Consider the following 15134-nt stretch of genomic DNA (forward strand, 5'->3'; position numbering starts at 1 on the left):
ATTAGACCAAAAAAGAGAAACATAGCCTACTGTGTCTGTCTGTCTGTCTGTCCACCATGTGTCAAAAAGGTATGAGGCAAATACATGTGGAACAATCATTACACTGACATGTTGGTCCGTTTTGAAGTTTCCCAAAGCAGAATCTTTTCTCACTTTGATTTACAGCAGAAATGTTATTGATTCACACAGAAGTAATACAGCATGTGCTTAGAAGAGAGAGCAGCAGATGCAGAAAACAACTATAGTGACTCAACCACCAAGACTCTAATTTGATGCCGAAAACAATGGATTTCCTAATGAGCATCATTTAACAAGTTTAATATTTGGAACAAGATAAACCACTCCACATACAACTTGTACAATGTGTCAGACACAAACAATGTCAACGTTTCCAAGGGCTCAGACAAAATAATTCTCCACACGTTTTAAACTTTTGATTAAAAAAGAGCGAACATAATCTTCACACAGAGGCAACTGCTGCTTTGGTTCATTTAGTGTTTTTAAAATTTTTTTTTACAACTGCCAGCAAAATGAGCCACTAGTGCTTTTCCTTTTCCAAGACATGAAGCTTAATCAAACTGTGACTTCATGGTTTGACAGTCTAATGATCTTCGCAGAGACTAGCATGCCGGAGAGGTAATAGGTTTCACAAACCTTCTGATTGCTTGAAACAACTTGGGCATTCATTAGTTTCTCATTCCAGGACAGATGGTGAATACATGTTTTTTGAATTGGCACCATGGTCACCGAATTTGCATTTCACAGCATGGGAAGATCCTTTCGCTAACTACATCCAGATAACGAAAACATCGGGAGGAAAATGCCCTCATTTGAGATATTTGGCAGCTTCCAGTCAGTGACGCAATAACAAGACTTAACAGGAATCTTAAATACTTTCTTTCCCCCTTTAGAGGGGCAATCAATCCGTCCCGACCACGAGAAGTGAATTAGTTATTACGCTATGCTTGACAAATTAACTCCAATGGGGTTCCCCCCTCAAGTGTCTCTTATGGACAAGGGGTGTTGAAATGACCCCATCAATATTATCCTGTAATGTAACATACACAGGGGAAGAGACACTCGGAGACAGGTACCAGACCATTTCACTGATACCGTTTAATGGAGAAACACAGGGGTGGAATTTATCAGATGAGGCAAGACGTCCCTGTGGGTTTAGAGATGTACTAGTTAGAGAGGATAGAATTCTCTCTACTGTGAATGATTAGTGTGAAGTGTGGGCATCCACCTGGACCACACACTTGATCTACTAATATAACCTGTCACCTTGCTTCACCTCCCTCTGTCTCGACTGATTTCTTCTACAGTAGCTCATGATACCAGTGACTTTCAATGTAGAGTGCGGCCTGGGCCTCAGTGCCAGTTTAAACGTTAGACCAGAGCACTTATTTTGAAATTCCCAACTTTGAGTTGCTCCATTAGGCCATTCTCTAACGGAGTAACATTAATGGGAACGAGCAATTAAAAAGAGCTTTAGCGCTTTGCTGATTCTTCAATGTGCAAATATTATACAGGGACTAATTGAATAGCAGAAATGAGAATTAACAGGACCAAATTGCAGGCCCAGAAACAGAGCATAGCATTACAACAAGGGCAGCAACACGGCACTCTGTATAACAACAGACTACAAACAAAACATGGAGTTGCTTTGAAGATGAAGGAAGTCAGTTGGTGTACATCTCCACACCCCTGGGAGAGGGAATACTTTCAAGAAACTGTCTGGAAGTTCTGTCACTTCTTCAGTTGCTGCTAAATCTCACCAGTTGGTGCCGTTGTGGATGTCAATGTCAGATAAAAGAGAAAGGAAATGCTGTAGCTGATCATACAATGTTAATTGTTGGCTTATTTTCACACACAGACGTGGGACTCTGTTCAACCTGGCCAGCTCTCTGTTTAAACCTGCCTGGTTCTTTTTCCCATAATCAAATTAAATCAGAGAATGAAATCAGACTCCCCTCACAGGTATTTTCAAGTTCTCACAATAAAGTGTGGAGGGGCAAGACACTACATAAACATTGCTAGAGGAGGGTTGATTGATTCTGGTCTTTGAACGTTAAAGCCCCTGGTAGAATAGGGAGACAGAGAGGGAATGATAACTAATCCTCCTACCTCATTAGTCGACAAGACAGAGTCCTCGTCCAGACTGAGGACAGCATCTGTGAGGATGACTTCATGGGGGAAAAAGCGACTGCTCATTGTCTGTTGAGAGAGAGAGGGAGAGAGGGAGAGAGAGGGAGAGAGAGGGAGAGAGAGAGAGAGAGAGAGAGAGAGAGAGAGGTGGTTGTCAATGGCTGCCATCGCGCAATCAACAATCCATCGGCTCTGGTGTCAGCACCTCTGACTGTGTGTGGGGACCTATTCAATCACAAGTTGAAGTATTTCAGGTACCTTTAAATGGGCTCATCCAGAAATTGCAAGAGAGGAGTCACCATTTCATTTTGGATGAAAAGATGGACAAATGATTTAATCACTTCATCCTGACGCACCCAGAGAGTAACCTTAATCTTCTTCATTTGAAATGTAATTGCATTGCTTTAGCCCTCCCTAACAATCCATAGAAGGCCAAGCTTTGTTATTTTAGGCCTGAAATTCCACTCTTGTGTAGGCTACTTCTGGGAAGCTCCTATTATTGAAGGACTTTTCATTTTAAGGAGAAAATATTGCTCTGATTATTGGATGAAAAACCTTCTGTGGAGTATGTGGGTGAAGGCCAATTAGAGATAAAAAAACAAACACCATAATGGCCTGGCAGTATCTTCTGCCCAAAGCCCCACTTCACAATAAGACTTGTCCTTACTAGTACAGTGCAATTACAGTGTAGGCACACAATGAAAACATTTCTTTGCAATTATGACATTATTAATAAAACACCTCAAAACTGTATCTCCAATGTTATTGTCTGTGGACATTTAACGTCTAAGACATTTTCGAGGCGTTTCTATTTGAAACGACTGATGGGCTGTTTCTCTCTCAGCAGCCAGTGTTATTGGTAGTTTGCCTGCTGCACAGTATGTCCTGTAATATTAGGGAGCACACACATGGCAGAAGTGACCTGTCAGCAGTGGCCTCCTGAGAGGGATGTCTGGGTAATCCCCTTCACTGTCACTCTCTCTGGGAGGCTGCCGGCCAGAGTGTGTGGTGTGGTGCATCCTCACTAAACTCCCCCTGCCTGCCTGTCTCCCACCCTGCAATGGTCTTGACACCAAGTCTATGGGGTTAATGTACCTGCTGTATTACCCATACCTCCCTCTCTCCTCCTCAACCTCACAGGCTGCTCATTCCTTATATAAGGAAGTTATCGAGCAAAACCTGTTGACTTGCATATTAGCCTTGCCTTGGGTTGGCTGCTCTAGAGCAAGTGGATGTGGCTGTGCTATCGACAGGGCCTCTGTCATTATTTTGCCGCGGCAGTGGCAGCGGCTGACTCCAGGTGCTGTGGACTCGCATCATTATGGCTTAATGGGTCCTTTTCAATGCAACACTATTTCCTATTCACTTGAACTATCCCTGCCCGGTGCGTAAAAGCAGGATAATAGTGGCAGTGTATCGCTGGCAGGGCCGGCTCTGCGCCGAGCCAAGTCTCTTGGCTCAGGAGAGCATTTCATGGTGCCTATTGAAAAGTCATTTACCAGCTGAGGGCTTGATTAAACGAGGAGCATTGGGATACTTTAAGAGTCGTTTAGGAGTCGTGTGGCAAAAAGCTCTCCTAAAGAACATACTGAGAGAGATAGAGTGGGAAAGTACAGGCTCTCTGTTCATTACACCTATTATACACTCAGTAATCAGCCATTTATCAGCTGTGGAGGGCCCTTGGGATGAATGATAGCATCAGACCTGACTCTCAATGACAATGATACACATTCAGGTAACAAGACTATTTTCCTGAAACAGATAGAGGGTATGGGGGGTTGCTTCTTCTGATAGGCAGCTGCTGTATGTAGGCTGGTTGGATGGGCAGCGACACTCCCCATCCAACCTTGAGAGGACTTGCAGAGAAGAATGGGAGAAACTCCCCAAATACAGCTGTGACAAGCTTGTAGCGTCATACCCAAGAAGACTCGAGGTTGTAATCACTGCCAAAGGTGCTTCAACAAAGTACTGAGTAAAGGGTCTGAATACTTATGTAAATGACGTATTTCAGTTTTTTATTTCAAATAAATTAGTAAACAGTTCTATAAAACTGTTTTTGCTTTGTCATTATGGGGTATTGTGTGTAGATTGATAAGGAAAAAACAATGTAATACATTTTTAGATTAAGGCTGTAACGTAACAAAATGTGTAAAAAGTCAAGTGGTCTGAATACTTTCCGAATGCACTGTACACTATTACAGCAAGTATAAAGGTGCAGGGAAATGCTTGTGTGCTAGCTCCCTCCACATTGCAGTACAATATCTCTTCCTTAATTACCTCGTACCCCTCCACATCGACTCAGTACTGGTACCCCATGTATATAGCAAAGTTATCGTCACGCATTGTGTATTTATTCCTTGTGGTATTATTATTTTTCTACAATTTCTATTTTCTTTCTCTCTGCACCGTTGGTAAGAGCCTGTAAATAAGCATTTCAGTGTTAGTCAACACTTGTTGTTTACGAAGCATGTGTAACGCCTGTCCTCTTCTTCTGATGAGGAGGAGTAGGAGAGATCGGTCCAATGTGCAGCGTGGTAAGTGTCCATAACGTTACTTTATTTACAAGAACATTAAACTACAAAATAACAACGTGAAATACCGAAACAAACGAAACAGTCCCGTGTGGCACTAACACGAAAAACAATCACCCACAACTCAAAAGTGAAACCAGGCTACCTAAGTATGGTTCTCAATCAGGGACAACAATTGACAGCTGCCTCTGATTGAGAACCATACCAGGCCAAACACAGAAATCCCAAATCATAGAAAAAGGAACATAGACAACCCACCCAACTCACGCCCTGACCATACTAAACAAAGACATAACAAAAGAACTAAGGTCAGAACGTGACAGCATGTGACAAATAAAATGTATTTTTCCTGAAGAGATAGTGGTAGCCCTTGATCTTGTTGTTCTGATCTGTTAATATTATTGTGTCATGTGATGTTTACAGTCTGTCATGTTGAATCTGATTATAAAATGGGGCGGTTTGGATATTCCCATTGCTAGTCTATCCTGCCCATGATATGCTAGACAACATACACATGGCCACATTCCTAAAAAGTGCCATCGTTTCCGTCGTTACCTAGCAATGCACTACTACTTTTACAGATCCACTGTCATCTGCCCAGCCATGCAAGTTAGAAACTTGATATCCACTGTAAAAAAGCCTCCATAGCAACCATTTTGTTTGCCATCGCAACCTGCAAAGTTCTGGAACTATCAACCAGCCCTTGGGTAGTTTTGCTTGACATGGCAGTCAATATGAATAGAACTAACGACCAGAAAAGGCCTAAAATTGCACTTGACAACCAGTGTTAGTGAATGTAGCATCATGTTTAGTTGAAAAATGTACGGTTTGGGAAAGAATCTTGCTTTTCAAATCAAACCAAATGTTATTTGTCACATACACATGGTTTGCAGATGTTAATGCAAGTGTGCTTCTAATACACACACATCTAAAGGGGTGAATGAGAATATGTACATGTAAGTATATGGATGAGCGATGGCTGAGCAGCATTGGCAAGGTGCAATAGATGGTATAAAATACAGTATTTACATGTTATATGAGTAATGTAAGATATGTAAAATTATTAAAGTGGCATTATTTAGAGTGCATTGTATAAAGTGACTAGTGATCCATTTATTAAAGTGGCCAGTGATTGGGTCTCAATGTAGGCAGCAGCCTCTCTGAGTTAGTGGTTGCTGTTTAATAGTCTGATGGCCTTGAGATAGAAGCTGTTCTTCAGTCTCTCGGTCCCAGCTTTGATGCACCTCTACTGACCTCACCTTCTGGATGGTAGCGGTGTGAACAGGCAGTGGATTGGTTGGGTGATGTCCTTAATGATCTTTTTGGCCTTCCTATGACATCTGGTGCTGTAGGTGTCCTGGAGGGCAGGTCGTTTTCCCCTGGTGATGTGTTGTGCAGACCGCACCACCCTCTGGAGAGCCTTGCGGTCGAGGGCGGTACAGTTACCGTACCAGGCTGTGATACAGCCCGACAGGATGCTCTCGATTGTGCATCTGTAAAAGTTTGTTAGGGTTTTGGGTGACAAGCCAAATTTCTTCAGCCTCCTGAGGTTGAAGAGGTGCTGTTGCGACTTCTTCACCACACTGTCTGTGTGAGTGGACCATTTCAGTTTGTCTGTGATATGTACGCAGAGGAACTTCAAGCTTTCCACCTCCACTGCTGTCCCTTCAATGTGGATAGGGGGCTGCTCCCTCTGCTGTTTCCTGAAGTCCACGATCATCTCCTTTGTTTCGTTGAAGTTGAGTGAGAGGTTGTTTTCCTGACACCACACTCCGAGTGCCCTCACCTCCTCCCTGTAGGCTGTCTTGTCATTGTTGGTAATCAAGCCCACTACTGTCGTGTCATCTACAAACTTGATGATTGAGTTGGAGGCGTGCATGGCCACGCAGTCACGGGTGAACAGGGAGTACAGGAGGGGGCTGAGCACACACCTTTGTGGGGCCCCAGTGATGAGGGTCAGTGAAGTGGAGATACTGTTTCCTACTTTCACCACCTGGAGGCGGCTCATCAGAAAGTTCAGGACCCAATTGCACAGGGCGGGGTTGAGACCCAGGGCCTCCAGCTTGATGATGAGCTTGGAGGGTACTATGGTGTTGAATGCTGAGCTGTAGTCAATTAACAGCATTCTTACATAGGTATTCCTTTTGTCCAGATGGGATAGGGCAGTGTGCAGTGTGATGGCGATTGCGTCATCTGTGGGTGGTATGCAAACTGAAGTGGGTCTAGGGTGGCCAGTAAGGTGGAGGTGATATGATCCTTGACTAGTTTTAATGCTGGTAACCTGTTGTATAAAAGCAATACACTTGAGTCAATGTGTTATGACATTTTTATCATGGCTGTGGCGGTCTATCCCACTCTGCTTGCCTCATGGCTATGACCACGTCACAGCCATGATAAAAAATGTCATAACACATGGCCTCATGCATTATTGCTTAAATGATGTATATTTAGTCTCGTAGTCTCCTGGTCTTGGGGGCTTGATTGAATAAGACCAGTTTAAAACACTCATGGGTAACCCTCATGGGACTGTAAATACATTTTACACAAGAAATGCATATTTTAATGATAATTATCCTACCACAGCTTTAGGGATCAGTGCCTTCTCTATTAACTATCGATCTGCCGGCCAGGCTAATATGATGTGGACGACCTAATCCATTACCCTAAATGCAGGCTTTATAGAGCTGCCTGTAATTATGCATTTTTAGAGGATTTTAATTATTTAAGGGTATTTATATAAACGAGGAAAAGGGGACTCCAGCTTTAATAGCTCCATGTATGTTCATAGACAAAGTTCTTCCGTGAAATTCAAATTAATCCGTTGCTATTACTCGCTAACTATGACTCGGATATCCAAGGGCGAAGATATTTTTTTCAAAATAGAAATGAATAGCAAATATCACAATGTGAAATGAGTATGCAGTGTGCCTCTTTAGTTGAGAATAGTTTCATCAAACAGTGCCAAATTTGAAAAGATTCTACATGACATGGATTCCTTTAATCTTAATAAGCTCTAATGTCTATCAGCATGCCAGCGACGCTGTCTGAATTTCACTGTTTTTTCAGCGTAAAGCCTGGAGGATACTCACTAAAGCACTCTCACTGGTGTGTATCAAACATAACTCCCTCAGTAGAGGTAAAAATTATCAACACACTCTTCACAACATTAAGTGGTATTCGTTTAGCTTGCAGTGCACCTTGCCTTACTGTATTAATGGTCTGCATTGCCGATTAGCATACTCTCTGTATAATGTTCAATGAATTGCTCTAATTTCCCCATATAGGTATGTTCTGATGGTTACACACTGCTCTGGTTATCAGGCTAGCCAGCTGTTGTTGTTGTTGTATCGCTCACCCCTCTTCACCCGCAGCTCTCCCATCAGGTCTGTATATACTCTGGAGCTCAGATTCCAATACACATCTTTAGGGACTGTTTGTCCTTCAGTCTGCCCATCTCTCTATCTCTCTCTCGCTCTCTCATCCTCCCTGTGTCTGTCTCCCTCCGCCTCCTCTGTCGCAGAGCCCACAGTCTTCGCCCCCTAGGGCTGCTTTAACTAGTCTCATGGAGACAGTGGCACAGGGTTTTGATCTGTCACTGTCCTTTCCTTCCTTTCTCTCCCTGGTCAGTGTCAATGGGTTTTTCCTCTAGGCAGATATACAGGGACGTAGCACTGAGTCACCTGGTGAAAATGTGGCATCACCCATATCTCCATTGACTCTTGTTTCTTCAAGGCCAATCTTCAGAGTCTTGTCAATGCTTTTCTTTACGGGTTAATCATATTTGATGCTTGATACATTCATAGTCAAAGTTCAAAGTTCAGCAGAGAAAATGATTTCAATGGCTCAAGTGTCGTTTCCAAGATACATTTTTGTCAAAGCCCATCTCTGTACATAATTCATAGTATCATGGTGGGGTAAATATACACTTCATGAAATTGCATGAAGTTGTAATTTTGAACAGCTTGTTCAGATATTAAATATTCATATTATTTACAGTGACTGTCAACTAAAATTGCATTATGTTTGATAAAGATGCCACATAAGCAGAACTCAACTCTAAAGTCATGACTCAGCTAAATATTAAGCCACAAATCAAGTGTCTTTGTCGTTTGTTGTTTGCTACCTGTGGCCCTTACTCCTTAGCCTTTTGACCTCTCTCTCACAAATCAAATCAAATTTTATTTCTCACATGTGCCGAATACAACAACCTTACCGTGAAATGCTATCAAGCTGTCTAGCCTGCCTTAGGAGACTGAGGATGGAGGATGTTTTGTCACAAACACCGGATAGGTGCAGTGAAATGTGTTGTTTTACAAGGTCAGCCATAGTAGCACCGCGCCACTGGAGCAAATTTGGGTTAAGTGCCTTGCTCAAAGGCACAGCTCGGGTAGTCGAACCAGCGACATTTCACTAGGCTACCTGCCGTCCTGTGGGAGCGTGTGTTCTGACCTCACTGCATATGGATCCTTCGACACCTACCCCAAGGGCCGAGGGAGCCCCAGACACGCCATATAGTACAGCCCAGGGACAACCTCAACCTGCCCAGTGGCCCAAGAACCCTGACTGGCCCACAGAAACCCAGCTCCTTTGTGAACTTCCTTTACCATTGCTGTTTACACAGACTCTGTTCGGAGTTTAAGGGAATGTGAAGTGAGATATTTCAGCCTGTTGAACTTGGATAATTTGTATCATGCAGGTGTACTTTTTTTGCAGTAGAAATAGATTTCCTCCACTTTGTGTACCATTTTTTATTTGTATTGTTTTGCTTCAAAGTGCAATCATGTGTCATTATTCCTCAATGTAACGGTCGTCGTAGGTGGAAGAAGGAGAGGACCAAGGTGCAGCGTGGTAAGTGTTCATGTTGTAAATTTAATAAAAAACTGAACACTAAACAAAATAACAACGCCAGATAACGAGAACGAAACAGTTCTGTCAGGTGATACACACAAAACAGAAAACAACTACCCACAACTCAAGGGCGAAACCAGGCTGCCCAAGTATGGTTCTCAATCAGAGACAACGATTGACAGCTGCCTCTGATTGGGAACCATACCAGGCCAAACACATAGAAATACAAACATAGAACAAAACATAGAATACCCACCCACATCACACCCTGACCAAACTAAAAATAGAAACTTAAAAAAAAAAAAGTTTTATACCTTTGTTTAACTAGTCAGTTAAGAACAAATTATTTTTTTCAATGACGGCCTAGGAACAGTGGGTTAACTGCCTGTTCAGGGGCAGAACGACAGATTTGTACCTTGTCAGCTTGGGGATTTGAACGTGCAACCTTCCGGTTACTAGCCCAACGCTCTAACCACTAGGCTACCCTGCCGCCCCATACAAAGCAATCTACGGTCAGGGCGTGACACTCAATTGTAGTATACAGATTGATTTGATTGCAGGTTAGGCGATAAGGATATTGTGAATCCAAGTTGTGAATGAAAACTGACCCCTAGAATGGCCTAATCACCATGCAGACTGGATTTAGTGGGGGCCTACTTGAACTCTGCCCTGTAACATTTAACACATAAAGTATATCCTGAATGAATGGACTGAATTGATTTTGAGGATCAACTCATGAATTGAAAACTCAGGGTGCCAAGCAGGGAATTATTATTGAAAGTAACAATGAATTAAGGTGACAGAATTGTTCAGGGACAACAAATGACACCCTGAGTGACCATAGATCACCTCGTATACATGGTGAGACAAATGACCGCCCTGAGGAGAAAATGGTAGAGTGCTCCAAAGCATTTGACTAACCCAATTACTATGCTTTGCAAGAGATCAAATATCTAACGCTTTGAAAGAATCACTTTATTTCATTTATCTGTTCTTATTAACCACGTTCCCTTCTGATGAGACATCTTGTTATCCAGGCTGTATATGAATTATCAGTTGATGAAAATGGCTATCAGACAAGGATGGGGAGCTGGAGGTGCTAATGAGACAGTGAGCCCTTCTTGAGGCGTCGCATCACAGGACAGGAACACACTCAGCCAGCCAGCCACCCACACACAGCTGTGGAGATGCTACTGTGGAGATCTCACATGTACACCGACGCACACAATCACGCACACCCCACAAGTCAGTGAAGGGCTTAGCTCCAAGCCATCAGGCTTGGGAGTGAGTGGCAGGTCTGTCGAGAGCAAGGATAGTGATCTAATGGCAGCTGGCTATAAAGTGATCCATGGCAAGAATGTGGGCCAACTTAATTAGCCTTCAAATGGAAATGAAAATTGAAGGAACATGATGAGGGGACCTATTTTTAGATGTGTTACTTTCCTGAGGACACAAACATGGAGGAAAAATCGATAATATAATATGCTGGATTTTGATCAAATGCTGCTGGTGACCTCTACTCAGGGCTGATTAGTGCAGTCCATTGAAATACAAAAATGATATATTACGACGGAGGGGAGAGGGACTGTGGTTCATTAAGGCCCTTTCACAGCAGCCAGTGTTTTCCCTTGTCTATCACACAATGCATTCATGCAACAGCATGAAATGATGCCCCTGCTTTTCATACTAGCTTGCTAAAAAGGAAAATAGTGTAAACACAATGGAAAGTATAGGACCGAAAACACAATAAATGGGGTCTAGGTTACAGTGTAATTTCAATGAGCCTAAATAAATAGGTGACATGTATTAGGCAGTAGGAAAACACTGCTTAAATGTTTAAACTGAATGCCGGCCTTGAGGGGAGATAAACTATTTAGGACACCAGATAATAAGAGCCTCTTTAGATATTCTGTCCCCCTGACAAACATACAATTACTTTGCTTTTTTCACAGATGATATGAGGGACAACAAAAGATGCACAATTGCAGAACACGGAACACATCCACCATTAGCCTTTCCTCAGTCTCTTGGCAGTGCTCTGATTCAGTGTGATGTGAACGTTTGACTCGCTGGTTTCCACACATTGAAACTCTTATTGTTTGGGGAGAGAGCTGTGGAGAATTACTACTCTGGAGCAGCTGTCTTGTTAGGCTAGAATACTCAAAGAGTATTAAAAGCTTTTAGAAAAGCTGTTTATTGTTATAATGGGAACACATTTTTTCCATTGCCGTGTTTACCACATGAGAACAAACAATATCAATTAAGGGATCTGCCATTGGGTTTTAGGGTCCTGCTCCTGCCTCAGTGGGGCGGCATGGAGTACTGGCCTTGTGTTAGGACAACAGCTGGGCTGCTGCGGGTTATGGAAAAACTGAGAAGTGTGTGTGTGTGTGAGAGAGAGAGAGCGTGGGGGGTGGGAGGGTTGACTGAATTCTGTGGTAAGCAGCAAGCATGACACTGCTGATTGGAATTCCACTTTGGCTTTGAGTAGGAGATATTTATGAAGCCAGCAATTAAAGGGATAGTTCACCCAATTGCAAAAGCACACATTGGTTTCCAAGCAGTCTGTAGACAATGTGTGACAGCAATCCATGCTTTGGTTTTGTTTCCATGGCTAACGTTTTAGCATTTGTGATACAAATCCCATTTTATGTCATGGGACAGACTTTAACATTTTTTGCTCATCATGTTCAAATCATCTATAAGTGACTGTTGAGCTTCACAATCAATTTGAGACACTTTCGATTGATTTGGACATGATGCATGAACAATTCTAATATCAGTCATTTAACTTGAATGGTATTTGTGCCACAAACGCTAAATGTTAGCATTTGGAAACAGTGCCAGGAAAACTAAAGAATGGATTACTGTCATACCTTGTCCATAGACTGCTTACTGGGTAAGGAAATCATGGAAAGTGTGTAATTTGGGTGAACGCTCTCTTTAAGTGAATGGAACGCTCCAAATAACACAATCGGAGTGATTATTTGGACTCAATGAAGGGTTGGATGAATTCATACTGTCAGCGCAATAGCGTTTCATCAGAATAGTTTGATTGAAACCACATTACTGTGTTTAAGATGCTTGCATTCCGTAAGAGCATTTGTCCTGTTTGGAAGTATGATGTCTGGTGTACTAACTCCTATTGTTTTAAAAGCTCATAAGAACATCACTGCAAAGTGGTACCTTTAGCACTACTAAAATGATTCAGCTAAGGCTTGGCACAGTAATGGCATTGTGATGGACCGGTGTTTTATCCAGAGTGCGCCTGGAACAGTCCTGGAAGCAGCCTCAAGCTGCTTCATGGCTCAACAGTCAGGGTAAGCTGAGCTCAGATTCCAGGAGACAGACTCGCACTCAGTCAGGGCCAGTTCCAAAAAGGACAAATTAAAGAAAAGCTTGAAAGGATTTTATTAGAAATGTACGACTGCATTTTATCTCCCCTGACTTTAAAGTGGAACTGACAGAGTTGTTGCAACATGAAAACATATTAAAATCTGTTCATATACACCCCCAGGAAGAATTTGACAGATTATATATTGTATTTTTTTTTTTTTTTTTTTTACATTTCTGACAAGCTGGCACTTAGTATTGGTGATTTTCACATTTTCATAAATTCTTAGAATGTTTGGCATTTGTGAAAATTCGAAAGCATTATAGAGTGGGAAAGCGGCCGTGCGTTTGGACAATTAATAGACACTGCAGTAAATAAAACGAATAAATACATCTGTCTCGTCAAGGACCAGAGTCTACGCAGAGCGGTGAGCCATAGCCAATCAGAGCTACAGTAGGCCTTTATGCAAATAAGCAATTTGCCACACGGGCCTGTCATCATTCACTTTGAACTGGACTGTGTGTTTACAGGCTGTAGCAACAGTGTGACTTTAGATCATTAGAACGCATTCGCCAAAAGCCACAAAATACACCTGAATGGATTTTTGCAAATATGTAAATACCACGGGAGTCCTTTTACATTTGGTAACTTTACAGTCCTATTGATTGAATTACATTTATTTATTTCACCTTTATTTAACCAGGTAAGCTAGTTGAGTACAAGTTCTCATTTACAACTATGACCTGGCCAAGATAAAGCAAAGCAGTGCGACACAAACAACAACACAGAGTTACACATGGAATAAACAAGCATACAGTCAATAACACCATAGAAAAAAAGGAAAGTCTATATACAGTGTGTGCGAAGTAGTTACAATTGATTAAATTATCACTGGAGTGATAGATGAGCAGATGATGATGTGCAAGCAGAGATACTGGTGTGCAAAAGCGCAGAAAAATAAATAAAAATAATATGGGGATGAGGTAGGTAGATTGGGTGGGCTATTTACAGATGGCTATGTACAGCTGCAGTGATCAGTTAGCTGCTCAGATAGCTGATGTTTAAAGTTAGTGAGGGAAATATAAGTCTCCAGTTTCAGCGATTTTTGCAATTCGTTCCAGTCATTGGCAGCAGAGAACTGGAAGGAAAGGTGGCCAAAGGACGTGTTGGCTTTGGGGATGGCCAGTGAAATATACCTACTAGAGTGCGTGCTACGGTTGGGTGTTGCCATCGTGACCAGTGAGCTGAGATAAGGCGGAGCTTTACCTAACTTCGACTTATAGATGACCTGGAGCCAGTGGGTCTGGCGACGAATATGTAGCGAGGGCCAGCCGACTAGAGCATACAGGTCGCAGTGGTGGGTGTTATAAGGGGCTTTGGTAACAAAACTGATGGCACTGTGATAGACTGCATCCAGTTTGCTGAGTAGAGTATTGGAAGCTATTTTGTCAATTATTGGTAGGATAGTCCGTTTTACGAGGGTATGTTTGGCGGCGTGAGTGAAGGAGGCTTTGTTGCGAAATAGGAAGCCGATTCTAGATTTAATGTTGATGAAACCACCATGAAAGTTATGCACATCCCTCAGTTATGCACATCAACAACAACAATTTATTTTATTTTACTAGGCAAGTCAGTTAAGAACAAATTCTTATTTTCAATGATAGCCTAGGAACAGTGGGTTAACTGCCTGTTCAGGGGCAGAATGACAGATTTGTACCTTGTCAGCTCGGGGATATGAACTTGCAACCTTTCGGTTACATGTCCAACGCTCTGCCGCTGCCGCTAGCTAGAGTGAGATGAGCTAAAATCTAATGAGGGAAAATTAGATAAACCCTCTCAAACTTTTTCAGAATTGCACTGATAAACGATGGGGAATAGTAGCCTGCTTGTCCTTCTGCAACTTGCCTGCCAATGTATGCTGGTCCCAACCCACATTTTTACAAATGAATGGGAACTTGCCTGCCTGCCCACCCATTTGATCAATGCCAAAAACATTTGATTGACAACTAGCTCAGGTTGCATTCATAAATTGCCTCAGAGTGCTGTCAGATTATCTGTTCATAAATTCAGAGCGTTTTGCAGTCAGTCACCCAAGCTAACTGGCTAAAGTTGGCTAGCTTGCTAGCTACTTCCAGACACAAATGAGAGAACACCTCTGACCATTGTACTCGCCCTATCAGAGCTGGTTAGGCTGTTTACATGTTATCTAGAGCTTTCGTAACTATCTTACTTTTTTTGCCTACGTTTTATTGACACCAGTCGTATTCAGCGGG

The 15134-nt window shown here is 42.4% G+C and overlaps 1 protein-coding gene across 3 annotated transcripts in view; it reads right to left on the minus strand.

The window, feature by feature from the left end:
* The window catches only part of LOC110529611 (exostosin-1), a 280429-nt gene that overhangs the window by 7967 nt on the left and 257328 nt on the right, over window positions 1–15134 (minus strand). For all 3 annotated transcript variants that reach the window (XM_036985037.2, XM_036985039.2, XM_036985038.2), the window contains exon 9: window positions 2128–2217. In XM_036985037.2, the coding sequence (XP_036840932.1) occupies window positions 2128–2217 (90 nt within the window). The remainder of the gene's footprint in view (window positions 1–2127; window positions 2218–15134) is intronic.

This window comes from Oncorhynchus mykiss, chromosome 8 (genome assembly GCF_057628025.1).
Source record: "Oncorhynchus mykiss isolate SJ-2025 chromosome 8, ASM5762802v1, whole genome shotgun sequence".
Classification (NCBI taxonomy): Eukaryota; Metazoa; Chordata; class Actinopteri; order Salmoniformes; family Salmonidae; genus Oncorhynchus; species Oncorhynchus mykiss.